General features: G+C 32.8%; 2 protein-coding genes across 2 annotated transcripts; both read left to right on the top strand.

Annotated features, from left to right (window-relative positions):
* The first annotated feature begins 1,224 nt into the window (after positions 1-1,224).
* LOC111058706 (protein takeout) lies at positions 1,225-7,289 on the top strand. Its single transcript, XM_022346266.2, has 6 exons — positions 1,225-1,698; positions 3,599-3,691; positions 4,228-4,375; positions 5,250-5,383; positions 5,983-6,132; positions 6,402-7,289. Exons 1-6 carry the CDS (start codon positions 1,593-1,595, stop codon positions 6,578-6,580), a joined length of 810 nt encoding a protein of 269 aa, XP_022201958.2. The 5' UTR covers positions 1,225-1,592; the 3' UTR covers positions 6,581-7,289.
* On the top strand, positions 6,891-8,125 carry LOC120354080 (lysosomal thioesterase PPT2 homolog). The gene is made up of 2 exons (XM_039440303.1): positions 6,891-7,417; positions 7,958-8,125. Exons 1-2 carry the CDS (start codon positions 7,283-7,285, stop codon positions 8,108-8,110), a joined length of 288 nt encoding a protein of 95 aa, XP_039296237.1. The 5' UTR covers positions 6,891-7,282; the 3' UTR covers positions 8,111-8,125.
* The last annotated feature ends 3,842 nt before the right edge of the window (positions 8,126-11,967 follow it).

Genomic DNA, 11,967 nt, shown 5'->3' with positions numbered 1-11,967 from the left:
CTTGGTAGGCACGTCGATTGCAATTTCGAGTTATCCAAGGAATTCATGAGTTTTCCAAGCATAATACAGGGGGTAAATACCTCACCCCCTATTGGGAAAAATTCAGCTGCTATGTTGTATTTCCCCTCCCCTTCCTTGTATTGAAAACCCAAAAAAATGTCGTCAGTAGCTTTGACTATAGAAAGAAATTCTTTCTATAGTCAAAGTCAGTAGTCATTTTAAACACTGCTGACCTTTAAAACCGCTCCTCACAAGAACTTCAAGGACGCAGTCTGTATCCAAACCCTCTCCCTCCCTGTTCTCATCCCATCATAATATGGGGTGTATCTATAAAAATAATAATAAAATTACTATCTTATAATAATATAATAGTATTCCCTATGTACCGGTATAGTGTTTACAGATAAAAATAAAAACGCGGTGACATCATGTAGATTTGCTTTGGAGTGACAGCCAATTAATTCACAATGAATTGCTTAAAGCCGTCTTAGAAAGAAACGAATGAAAAAATATGCAATTTAATTTACTGGATTAAATTTTAGTTTTTTATTATTTTTATAGCTGAGATACAACATGCAATTCTATTCTAAACCATGGATGAGTAAAAAATATGATTCATGAATCAATAACAAAATTAAACTTATAAATGTTTTAGTTGAACGTTAAACCATAGAGAAACAATAACATAAGTTGAACTTTTTTTAAAAAAATAATTTTAGTTTGGTAGAGAATTATAGGCCCACGCACCATTCAATGGTTATTATTTTTCTTTCGCTTCATTAAACATACATAGCATGCTTATTTTTTTAATTTGATTGAATCATTTGTAAGGTATAATATTATAACTTACATTACCAAATACGATCAAGGTAATTTGAACTTGACCATAATCTGTAATTTTATTGATCAATATTACCTAGATATTCTATAAATGGAGAGCACTGACCACCGATAGTTTTTGCAATTGTCACATTTCGTATTTTATATTTTTTCAATTAAAATTATATTGGTAGTTATCGTAGACACTTAACAACTCAAAATTATTTTCCTCCTAGTCTTTTACAAACAAATTCCCATTAACACTATAAAGTTATAAATGATAGCATAAATATTGATGCCACAATTGATCATATACGTGTGATTCTCACGGTCAATATTTTTCCATAATAGACATTGACCCAATTACTATGGCATGATTCATAAGAATTATTGTTACTGTGTCAATTTGTTTGGAAATAAGTGTCTGTGAAAATAAGATGCGGTAATTTTATTGCTAGAACTTGAGTCAGCAATTTTTCAAACCACAACAGAAGCACAAGGATTTTTAGAGTTGATTCTTTGTCACTTTCTTTTCTTATTTCTATCTCTTAAGTTATCAGCTTCAGGCATTCTCTAATCTGTGTTCCTCATGTAGTTCACGTTTGAATTTCTCTTCAAAAACATCAATCCAATATTCAATTTGATTTGATTGATTAGTAGTGTTAAATATATTTTCCTGATAATAAGTTGGTAGTATTATATTTTTTTAGTAATAAATAGTTGACTCATTTTATTCCAATTGAAATTATTTAAAGTGGTGATACGTTTACGAAATGGTTCATAGAAACAGTGCTTTTAGTGTTTTCATATTAATTTTTGTATCGATGAGTTGTGTAACAAGTTTCAAGATGAGCAATGAGCTTCGCCGGCCTAAAATACGTGAGTAAACTAATGCTAATTTTTACTCTTATTTTATTTTATACTAATTGGATGTTGATAAATGTGTGAGTCTGAATAAATGTACTGAGTAAATGAAATTCATCATCAGTAAACCGACCAGTTACTTCTGTTGAAGAAAAATTGAAAATTTATTCATAAAAATGGGTAACAATAAAAAAATCTCCAATGGGAGAATGTATGAGAATATTCCTAATTGATGGAAAGTGGAGTGACTCTATAAATCAATATGATTGTCAAGAAATAATATTAGTTATTTCTTTATCCAAAAGATTCCAAATTGATTACAATTGTTTTCAAATAATTCATAATTCATTTATTGATTCAAGATACACAATTGCTAATAATTCAAATTCACTAACATGGAATATGGCTATACCGTAATGTAGTAGTACTGTAGTGAAATTAAACATATTTTTACCAAATCCGAATTAATTCAATCACAAAACAATATTGTGGTATTGAATGTATTCTATGCACCTTGTTGGGATCTAGTCTACTCCATAATTATTCAATATTATATTCCGTGACTTATTCATGCTTGTCATATCCTATGTATGTTAATCCATTCAATTCAAATTGTATTTATTTTATTTTTTTTTCGTTAGGGCTACTCTTGAATAGAAATAAAAAATAATAATCCAAGTACCCTTTTTTAAAAGTGTTTAATATTAAATAAAGTGTTTAATCAAATAAAAACGTTTAAAAAAGGGCACTTAGATTTTAACTTTCCTTGCCCTATTACCATAGGTAAGGAAAGTATTGCTTTCCGAAAAAAATTAAGGTACCCCAATTTCTAAATTTCTATACGTTTCAAGGTCCCCTGAGTCCAAAAAAGTGGTTTTTGGGTATTAGTCTGTATGTGTGTGTGTGTGTGTGTGTGTGTGTGTGTGTGTTGTGTGTGTGTGTGTGTGTGTGTGTGTGTGTGTGTGTGTGTGTGTGTGGTGTGTGTGTGTGTGTGTGTGTGTTGTGTGTGTGTGTGTGTGGTGTGTGTGTGTGTGTGTGTGTGTGTGTGTGTGTGTGTGTGGTGTGTGTGTGTGTGTGTGTGTGTGTGGTGTGTGTGTGTGTGTTGTGTGTGTGTGTGTGTGTGTGTGTGTGTGTGTGTGTGGTGTGTTGTGTGTGTGTGTGTGTATGAGTGTATGTGCGTCTGTGTACACGATATCTCATCTCCCAATTAACGGAATTACTTGAAATTTGGAACTCAAGGTTCTTACAATATAAGGATCCGACACGAACAATTTCGATCGAATGCGATTCAAGACGGCGGCTAAAATGGCAAAAATGTTGTCAAAAACAGGGTTTTTCTCGAAAACGGCTCCAACGATTTTGATCAAATTTATACCTAAAATAGTCATTGATAAGCTCTATCAACTGCCACAAGTCCCATATCCGTAAAAATTTCAGGAGCTCCGCCCCATCTATGCAAAATTTGATTTTAGATTTCCAATTATCAGGTCTCAGATATAATTTGAACGAAAAATTTCGAGTGGAAAAATTTGAGCATGGAAATCTCTTCAATTAATGTCCAGTAACATTTTCACCTAAAATTGAAAATAAGCTCAAAATTTGAGAAAATGTAATAATTATTCAATTGAAAACTTTTGGCAACTGTTGATTCTATTAAATCATTCACTATGAAGAGATAGCAGATCTCGTGTGTATCCAGCGTTATTGAACTGTCACCAGCTAGCTGGCTCAGATCTTTGACTTATGCGCATTTACACTAGCGTCAGGTGATCAATTTTCATAACGGCAAGGAAAGTTGCTTGAGTGCGCCACACTAGATTTTTATTTACTTCTATTGTATTTATTTCGTTATTTTCATTGGTTTTGTTTTTTTTTGTTGTGTATTCTCATTTATCTAAAATGTGTTTTTTTTCAGCGTCATACATTCATGTATGCAATAAAGATGATCCCTTGGTTGATGAATGCATTTGGGGATCTATAGAGAGTTTAAAACCGTATCTCAAAAAAGGTAAGGAACACAAGTGAAAAAGTATGATAATTATTAAATCGATGAATAAAAATATAAAAGTGATATTTCAACTCTACTAATAATTGTATGTATGAATTGTACTATTTATTAAAATAGTATAAAACCTGTGTATTCGTTTAAAATGCTTGTTTGAGGGATGCTAAGAGCCTCAATATTTCATTCTCTGCTAAGCTGGGTAGAAATAAAATACCATTGGCTCTTATGAGAGTCCTCACATAGAACTGCAAATATGTGTACTCTCTCATAAGAACCAATGGAATTCTATTTCTACACAGCCAAACAGCTTCAAACTCATGGAGAGTGACAAGTGAACTCTAACATAAGTACATTTAAATGGCTTATTCTTTTCCTGCCGAACAAAAGAGAAATATTCATTTGAAAGCTGGACTTTGGAGTGACTATTTGTTTCTCTATTTTATAAGAAATCTTGAAATATACCAAGTAATGAGTGACTGATCAATCGAATTGTAACCAATGCGAAAATGAGTTTTAATTATGGTTTTGACTTACTACAGGTGTTCCTGAACTTGGTATTCCTTCTTGTGAGCCCTTGTACATTCCCGAAATAGTAATCAACCAAGGGAAAGGAGCTGTCAGCATACAGTCAACCTACACTGATATCAAAGTTTATGGACCGAGTAACTTTACACTCAAAGCAGTTAGGTAAGAAGGCCCACATTCAATATGCTAAAACACTACATAAATCTGCCACATAAATAACTGCTACATAGTAAATGATTTAAATGTAAACTGCCAAAACCGTTATTACTATGAAACAGCAATTTAACAGTAAACTGATGAAAATTAATCTGCTAAGAAAACAGTCTGTTAATTGGACTGAATCAACATTTGACTCCTGAATTATCTTATTCGGATGTCTTGGTTGAAATCTATCAATCTATGTCAAGTTGTGTCATTTTGAGTTGTATTGTTTGTTGTATGTTGATTTGTAATTTTTCTAACTGGTCACATCTATGATAAACTATGATATTGGTCTTAACACTTGGAAAAGGAGATATAATTAGGAACAGGATTTTTTGAGCTGGTGCCTGGTTGCTACACTATAAGAAATAATAAGCTCAGGTCTGATTCTAGATTTATCGCAAATAAAAAATTATACTAGATGAAAACAACGTTTACTGTAAATTTCTCCCTACAGTAACTATATAACCAAAGTATGGCCATTGGAACTTTTTCCCCTCCGTCACCATGAAGATTCCAAATATTGATATTTCTATTCAGTCCTACATTTCTTCAAAATTGAAAAGTGTCCCAAGTAACCACGTTTTACGGTATATACACAGTATATAGTATTACTGTATTTTCCTCTCGTTTCAATAAAAATCATAATGGTAAGCTAAGTAGGCTAGAGTTCTGCATAATTCACTGAGTCATCTTACAATCTTAAATCATTTTCTAGAAAATAGAGGTAGTAAGTCATGAGCTTATCATCTATCAGTAACCTACAGAATTTTATTGAATGAAATATGATTAATTAAGATGGATAAATTAATTTAAATTTGTTCATCAATTACAGAGTGGATCTGGACAAAGATCAGATTGGACTGAAAATATACATTCCAAAGCTAAGAATGACAAGTACATACACGATTAGAGGAAGGATCCTAATGTTACCAATCCATGGAACAGGGCCTAGTGATGGGAATTACAGTAAGTATCATATTTCTAAAATTTCAATCGAGACAAGAAACTGTGAAAAAATAATCTTTTAGATGTAAAATTTCAATTTATATTGTAATGTATTGTAAGATAGCTTCACATCAATCTCATTGGTAATTAAGACAAGGTATAGCAAATTTTAACTGGATACCTTTTTTATTCAATTCTGATAGATGATAATAATGGTTTGGTGTTTCTAAGTGAACTATTTATAAATATTCAATCAAATCAAAAATAAAATTTATTTACGTTTTGCTATAATACAAAATAAAATAGAATAAAATTCTTTGAACTAATATTTTACAGGATAATCAGGCGAAACCTGCAGAGGCATAAGCCTGAGCGCATGAAGACTAACCATTTTTACGAACTCAATAGATAATAGTATTTATACAATATATCAGAGCATATAATAGTAAATTTTAATATTATATTCCAATTTTTGAGGAATTGTATTTTCTCCCAGCATCAATGAAATTCCAATACAATTTCATACAGATAATTTTCAAGTCCTGAACATTCTTCTTCAACAGAATCGTCTCTAGTATTATTTTGTTTCGGATTTCACAAAATGTCTTCAATTTTTTCAGCTGATATTGAGGCTTCAGCTCTCATTCAAGGATCTAAGTTTGAAAAAGGAGGAAAGACTTACTACAGCGTAACTGACATATTTGTTGATTTCATAATTGGGCATGCTAGTGTTTACATGGGAGATCTCTTCAATGGCGATAAGGAACTAAGTAAGTATTTATTTTTTATAATAATTTATATTTTTGTAATATTTCTATAAAAGTATAGAAATTTGCACTTTTATGGGTTTTGAGGTGGATGATGATAAATGAGTGACAAAGCTGTCTGAATCAATATTTTGGAAAAACGAATATATGTTTTTTGTTTCGGTACCTACTTTAATCTATTATTTATATTTAATTTATTATTACTTGTACTTATTCTAAACTTCAATCTTGAACTATTGCATTGATTTCTAATAATAGAGTGTATTTTTCAGGTGATTCCATGAACCTATTCCTCAACGATAACTGGAGAAACGTAGCAAAGGAAGTGAAACCAGTTCTTGAAGAGACTATGGGAGAGATGTTCAAAACATTTGCGAATAAAATATTTCATAAATTCCCTCTTGATGAGCTTCTACCCTGCAGTTCAGGAACTAGAGATTGTTGGCAATAGTTTGGATGTAAAAATACTTTAAAATTAGTTTTGAAATATGATAATATTAGACCATTCCTGTGACCAATGTAGTAATATGAGCGGACTTTTAAAAAGTGCTTCAATTCAAAATTTGCCGCGTATTGTTGATCATTTTCATTACATTGCTATATTAATTAAATTCCTAATACTGTTGAAGATTTAATTGTAATAAATAATTTGAATAGAACTTAAGTAATCATGAATATACAATATGATGTTGCATTTTTTAAGATTATTCAGATATTTTCAGATCTCTAATCATTTTATAAGTTTGCTGTGTTGGAACCCTGTGGAACTTTTAAACTCAAACTTGAAATTTTGAGGTTATGCTGTATTGTTTAATTGTTTTTGTTTTAATTTAAATGACAATGGACTCTCAGTATAATAATTATTTGTTTTGATAATATTTATTCTGTGTAGAAAGTGTAAACAAAAAGTGATTCGTAAACAATTTAGATTGTGTTATTTATTGGTTCAAATACAAATGAGAGTTTGAGAGCCTGATAAGGTTATCAATATAAGTTTCTAATAATATTCTTGTAAAATATTGAAAAGAAGTGACTTATTATCTGTATTTTGGAATATGCTTCTCCTATAAATTTATTCACAGTATAATCTAATCAAATTTTATAAAGTGTATTTTTTTAACTTACTCTACAATATCAACGGAATACATTCATAATGTATATTCGTGTTTTCTTTGTCACTGCAATACTTTTTTACCTGCAAGTAATCGCCTATAAACCTGTAGTTATAATTCATGGAGTTATGACAGGAAATAGTACAATGGTGAATCTAACAAATGACATTGTGAAGGTAAGATTTGCTTATTCAAATCAGTCTAAACAGTTTTAGAACTGTATAATAATTTCAATTGCTCAACTCTAAACTTTAATAGGTACCGTATGTTGCTATAGTCAACTGACTGAGAGTGAAATGTAAAAATTAATCTAGTTTTTAATGAGTAACACAATTACCAGTAGTAAGTTAATAAGTCAATTTTACTTTTCGTAATTTTTTTAGTTTTACATGAAATTTACTCTCGCTTTGCTATAGGCTACTGTTGAAAACGGGGCCTTAGTCCAGGCCTAATGCCATTATACCTTTCATCAAAATAACACACTAAATTGATCCCAGCCAAAAATTAAAATGACAGGTATAAAGGCACTGGACCTAGAATTACACCGAAAACGGTCGAATTCTTATCTTCCACTTTCATGTTTCATCAAAGTTAATTGAAACTCAGGCCTATAGGTACCATCTATATGCCACACTCTAAATCACTAAATTTTAAATAATTTACGTTTCTATTAAAAGTTATTGAGTTCCTTCATTTCTGTTTTAAATTTATTTCAGAGTCACCCTGGTACGAAAGTTTATGTGACCAATAGATTTGGCAGTTGGTCAAGCTTACTTCCAATGTGGCATCAGGTAGAAAAAATTGGAAAGGATGTTCTAGAGATAGCCAGTAATCATCCCGAAGGAATTCATATCATTGGTAAATATTAGTCATTCGCTCTTTCTGTTGTAACTTTCCATATTTATACGGATTCACTTGAAATTATAAAGTTCAACTTATTTGATGATAAGATGATGATTTATATGTCAACTTATATGTCAATATAAGTGTAATATAACATAACTTACATAACAAGATCAAATTCAGGTCCACTTCTAGACACAGTCAATCCAGAGCTCTGGTCATGACTTCATTCATATTTATTTTTTATTTGTACCATAAGTACATCATCAGAATGATAGGGAGAGAAAAACTAAGGAGAGAAGTATGAAGTATGATTTGAAGATGACTGAACATCTAGTTCTCTAAGCTAGTCCAATAAAAAATAAATTTTTTTATAATTTCATGTCTAATAAGTCGAATCTAGTTGTGTTATTTATATTCATGAACAATAATTAGACAGAAATTAAGCTTAGAAAGATTTTGGTGACAAGCAGCTTATGGTTATATATACTTGCTAAAGTCGTTAGTCGTGCAAAGCTTTTGTCTTTAGGCTCAACTCACACTACCTCGACTCAAATCGTACTACTCCAGTCTCTCGACCTTTAGACTTTCTTGCTCCTTGTCACTACTTCAGTTCCATGCTACTCCATTTCTAACCTCACATTATTAAAAATAAGTCTCTTCTCGACGCAGCATGTGTTTTCAAATGGCGACACTCAGACCAGTGGATTCTAGTCTCCGCGACCTCACGACTGAGAGACTGAGACGAGCGTCGACGCGACATGATGATCGAGCCTCGACTTGAGTTGCATAGTACCGTGCATTTTTAATGAAAGTGAGGTTATGTTTTATGAAAGTGATGTTTTATCATTTTAGATAAGAAAATATATTCATAAATATTATTATTACATTTGTTACATGCGCAGAAGTGATGAATTTTATTTGATATTTTTAATAATATGAGGTTAGAAATGGAGTAGCATAGAACTGAAGTTGTGACAATGAGCAAGAAAGTCGTAAAGTCGAGTGACTGAAGTATCCTCGACTGGTGTCGTACGATTTGAGTCGAGGTAGTGTGAGTTGAGCTTAAATGAATAAGTTAATCAATAGGCTATATTACCTATTTCCTTCAATACTTGAACATTTGACTAAACAATAAATAATAAAAAATATTCAATAAAGATCATTGAAATAATTCTACTGAGAGTTCTTATTCTTTCAAAAATACACAACAGAACTCTTGAATCAAGTCAAATAATTACTAACCTGAACAAGTATGACCAAAGCTTACTGAGCCTGGGCCAAGAACAGATCTCTCCTAAACTAAACTTTTTCTAATCTGAGATTTTCCTAAAATTAGCTTCACCTAACTAGAGTTTTTCCCAACCTAAGCTTTTCCTAACCTAAGCTTTAACTAACCAAAGCTTTTCCTAACATAAGCTTTACCTAACCTTAGCTTCTCCTAACCTTAGCTTCTTCTAACCTAAGCTTTCCCTAACACTTGACTTTTTCCTGACCTAAGCTTATCCTAACCTTTGCTTCTCCTAACCTAAGTTTTTCCCAACTCAAAGCTTTCCCTAACCTAAAGCTTTTCCTAACCTAAGCTTTCACTAACCAAAGCTTTCCCCAACCCTAGCTTTTCCTAACCTAAGCTTTACCTAACGTTAGCTTCTCCTAACCTAAGTTTTACCTAACCCAAGCTTTACCTAACCTTAACTTTTCCCAACCAAAGCTTTTCCCAACCTAAGCTTTACCTAACCTGAGCTTTTTCCCAACCTAAGCTTTTCCTAACCTTAGCTTCTCCTTACCTAAGTTTCTCCTAACTCAAAGGATTTCCTCAACTAAGCCTTCACTAACCAAAGCTTTCCCCAACCAAAGCTTTTCCCAACCTAAGCTTTCACAAACCAAAGCTTTTGCTAACTAAAGCTTTTCCTAACCTGAGCTTCCTCTAACCTAATCTTTTCCTAACCCAACAGTTTCCTAACCTAAGTTTCTCCTAACCCAAGCTTCTCCTAACCTAAGTTTCTCCTAACTCAAAGCTTTTCCTAACCTAAGCTTTCACTAACCAAAGCTTCCCCTAACCAAAGCTTTTCCTAACCTAAGCTTTACCTAACCTTAGATTCTCCTAACCTAAGCTTCTCCTAACCTGAGGTTTCCCCAATTTTAACTTTTCCCAACCAAAGCTTTTCTAACCTAAGCTTTCACAAACCAAAGCTTTTCTAACCTAACCTAACCAACCTAACCTAACCTAACCTAAGCTTTTCCTAACCTAACCTAACCTAAGCTTTTCCTAACCTAACCTAACCTAACCTAACCTAACCTAACCCAACCTAACCTAACCTAAGCTTTTCCTAACCTAACCTAACCTAAGCTTTTCCTAACCTAACCTAACCTAACCCAACCTAACCTAACCTAAGCTTTTCCTAACCTAACCTAACCCAACCAACCTAACCTAAGCTTTTCCTAACCTAACCTAACCTAACCTAACCCAACCTAACCTAACCTAAGCTTTTCCTAACCTAACCCAACCTAACCTAACCTAAGCTTTTCCTAACCTAACCTAAGCTTTTCCTAACCAACCTAACCTAACCTAACCCAACCTAACCTAACCTAAGCTTTTCCTAACCTAACCTACCTAACCTAAGCTTTTCCTAACCTAACCCAACCTAACCTAACCTAACCTAACCTAAGCTTTTCCTAACCTAACCTTACCTAACCTTACCTAAGCTTTTCCTAACCTAACCTAACCCAACCTAACCTAAGCTTTTCCTAACCTAACCTAACCCAACCTAACCTAAGTTTCTCCTAACTTAAAGCTTTTCCTCACCTAAGCTTTCACTAACCAAAGCTTTCCCTAACCTAAGCTTCACTCAACCTTAGATTCTCCCAACTTTAGCTTCTCCTAACCTAAGCTTTTCCTAACCAGAGCTTTTCCCAACTTAAGCTTATTCCTCACCCAAGGTTTTCTTAACCTAAGCTTTCCCCAACCAAAGCTTTTCCTTACCTTAGGTTCTCCTAACCTTATCTTTTCCTAACATAGGCTTTCCCTAACCTTAGATTTTTCCAACCTTAGCTTTTCCTCACCAATTTTTCCCCAACCTAAGCTTTCCCTAACTTGTGCTTTTTTTAACCTAAGCATTTCCCAATCGAAGCTTTCCCCAACCAAAGCTTTTCATAACCTAAGCTTTCACAAACCAAAGCTTTTCTAACCTAATTTTTCCCAACCCAACAGTTTCCTAGCCTAAGTATCTCCTAACCTAAGATTTTCTCAACCTAAGTGTTTCTAAGCTAATGCCTCCTAACCAAATCCTTTCTATGCAAAATCTTTCCAACCTAACCTCCCCTAACCTAACCTTTTTCAACCCAAACCTTTGTAACCTGAGTTTTTTATCATCCCCAACCCAACAAAGCCTAACTCAAACTAACAAATGCAGTCCAGCCCAACCATTGAGCTCCCCTCTAACCAAGCATTTTCCAACCTAATATAACAAAGCCTTACCAGATAAAGACTGAGCAACCCTCAGACTTGCTCAGTCTTCATCACTTAAGGTTTGATAGTCACATCAAACTTTGGTAGGTAGGGTTTCATCAATATCGTTAGATACAGGAGAAAATGTGGTCAGCAGTAATTATGGTTAGCCCCATTTAAAAATATTCTCAACATTTTTCAGGCAAACAACTGGCACATTTTTTATATTTTCCAGATTTCCTATCAACTTCATCAATAGCATTAAATACAGAAGAAAATGTGGTCAGCAGTAATGGTTAGCTCTTTGATGGAATTAGAATTTTTATTCAAATTTGATACATTTGAGTTCTAATTCAAAATTATTTTTTCCCAAAATTGGATTTTTTTTTTGAAAAAATTGAAGATAGGTAGTGAAAATTATAACTGGAACCGTTT

This window comes from Nilaparvata lugens, chromosome 13 (genome assembly GCF_014356525.2).
Source record: "Nilaparvata lugens isolate BPH chromosome 13, ASM1435652v1, whole genome shotgun sequence".
Classification (NCBI taxonomy): domain Eukaryota; kingdom Metazoa; phylum Arthropoda; class Insecta; order Hemiptera; family Delphacidae; genus Nilaparvata; species Nilaparvata lugens.
This window is presented reverse-complemented; position numbering and strand designations above follow the sequence as displayed.

What these genes read in the sequence shown, in the direction of transcription:
- LOC120354080 (XM_039440303.1), top strand. Translation starts at nt 7,283, where the DNA reads ATGTATATTCGTGTTTTCTTTGTCACTGCAATACTTTTTTACCTGCAA. An exon ending in TAACAAATGACATTGTGAAG is followed by an intron (nt 7,418 to 7,957) that starts GTAAGATTTGCT and finishes AATTTATTTCAG; the next exon opens with AGTCACCCTGGTACGAAAGT.
- LOC111058706 (XM_022346266.2), top strand. Translation starts at nt 1,593, where the DNA reads ATGGTTCATAGAAACAGTGCTTTTAGTGTTTTCATATTAATTTTTGTA. An exon ending in TTTACACTCAAAGCAGTTAG is followed by an intron (nt 4,376 to 5,249) that starts GTAAGAAGGCCC and finishes CATCAATTACAG; the next exon opens with AGTGGATCTGGACAAAGATC. An exon ending in CAATGGCGATAAGGAACTAA is followed by an intron (nt 6,133 to 6,401) that starts GTAAGTATTTAT and finishes TGTATTTTTCAG; the next exon opens with GTGATTCCATGAACCTATTC.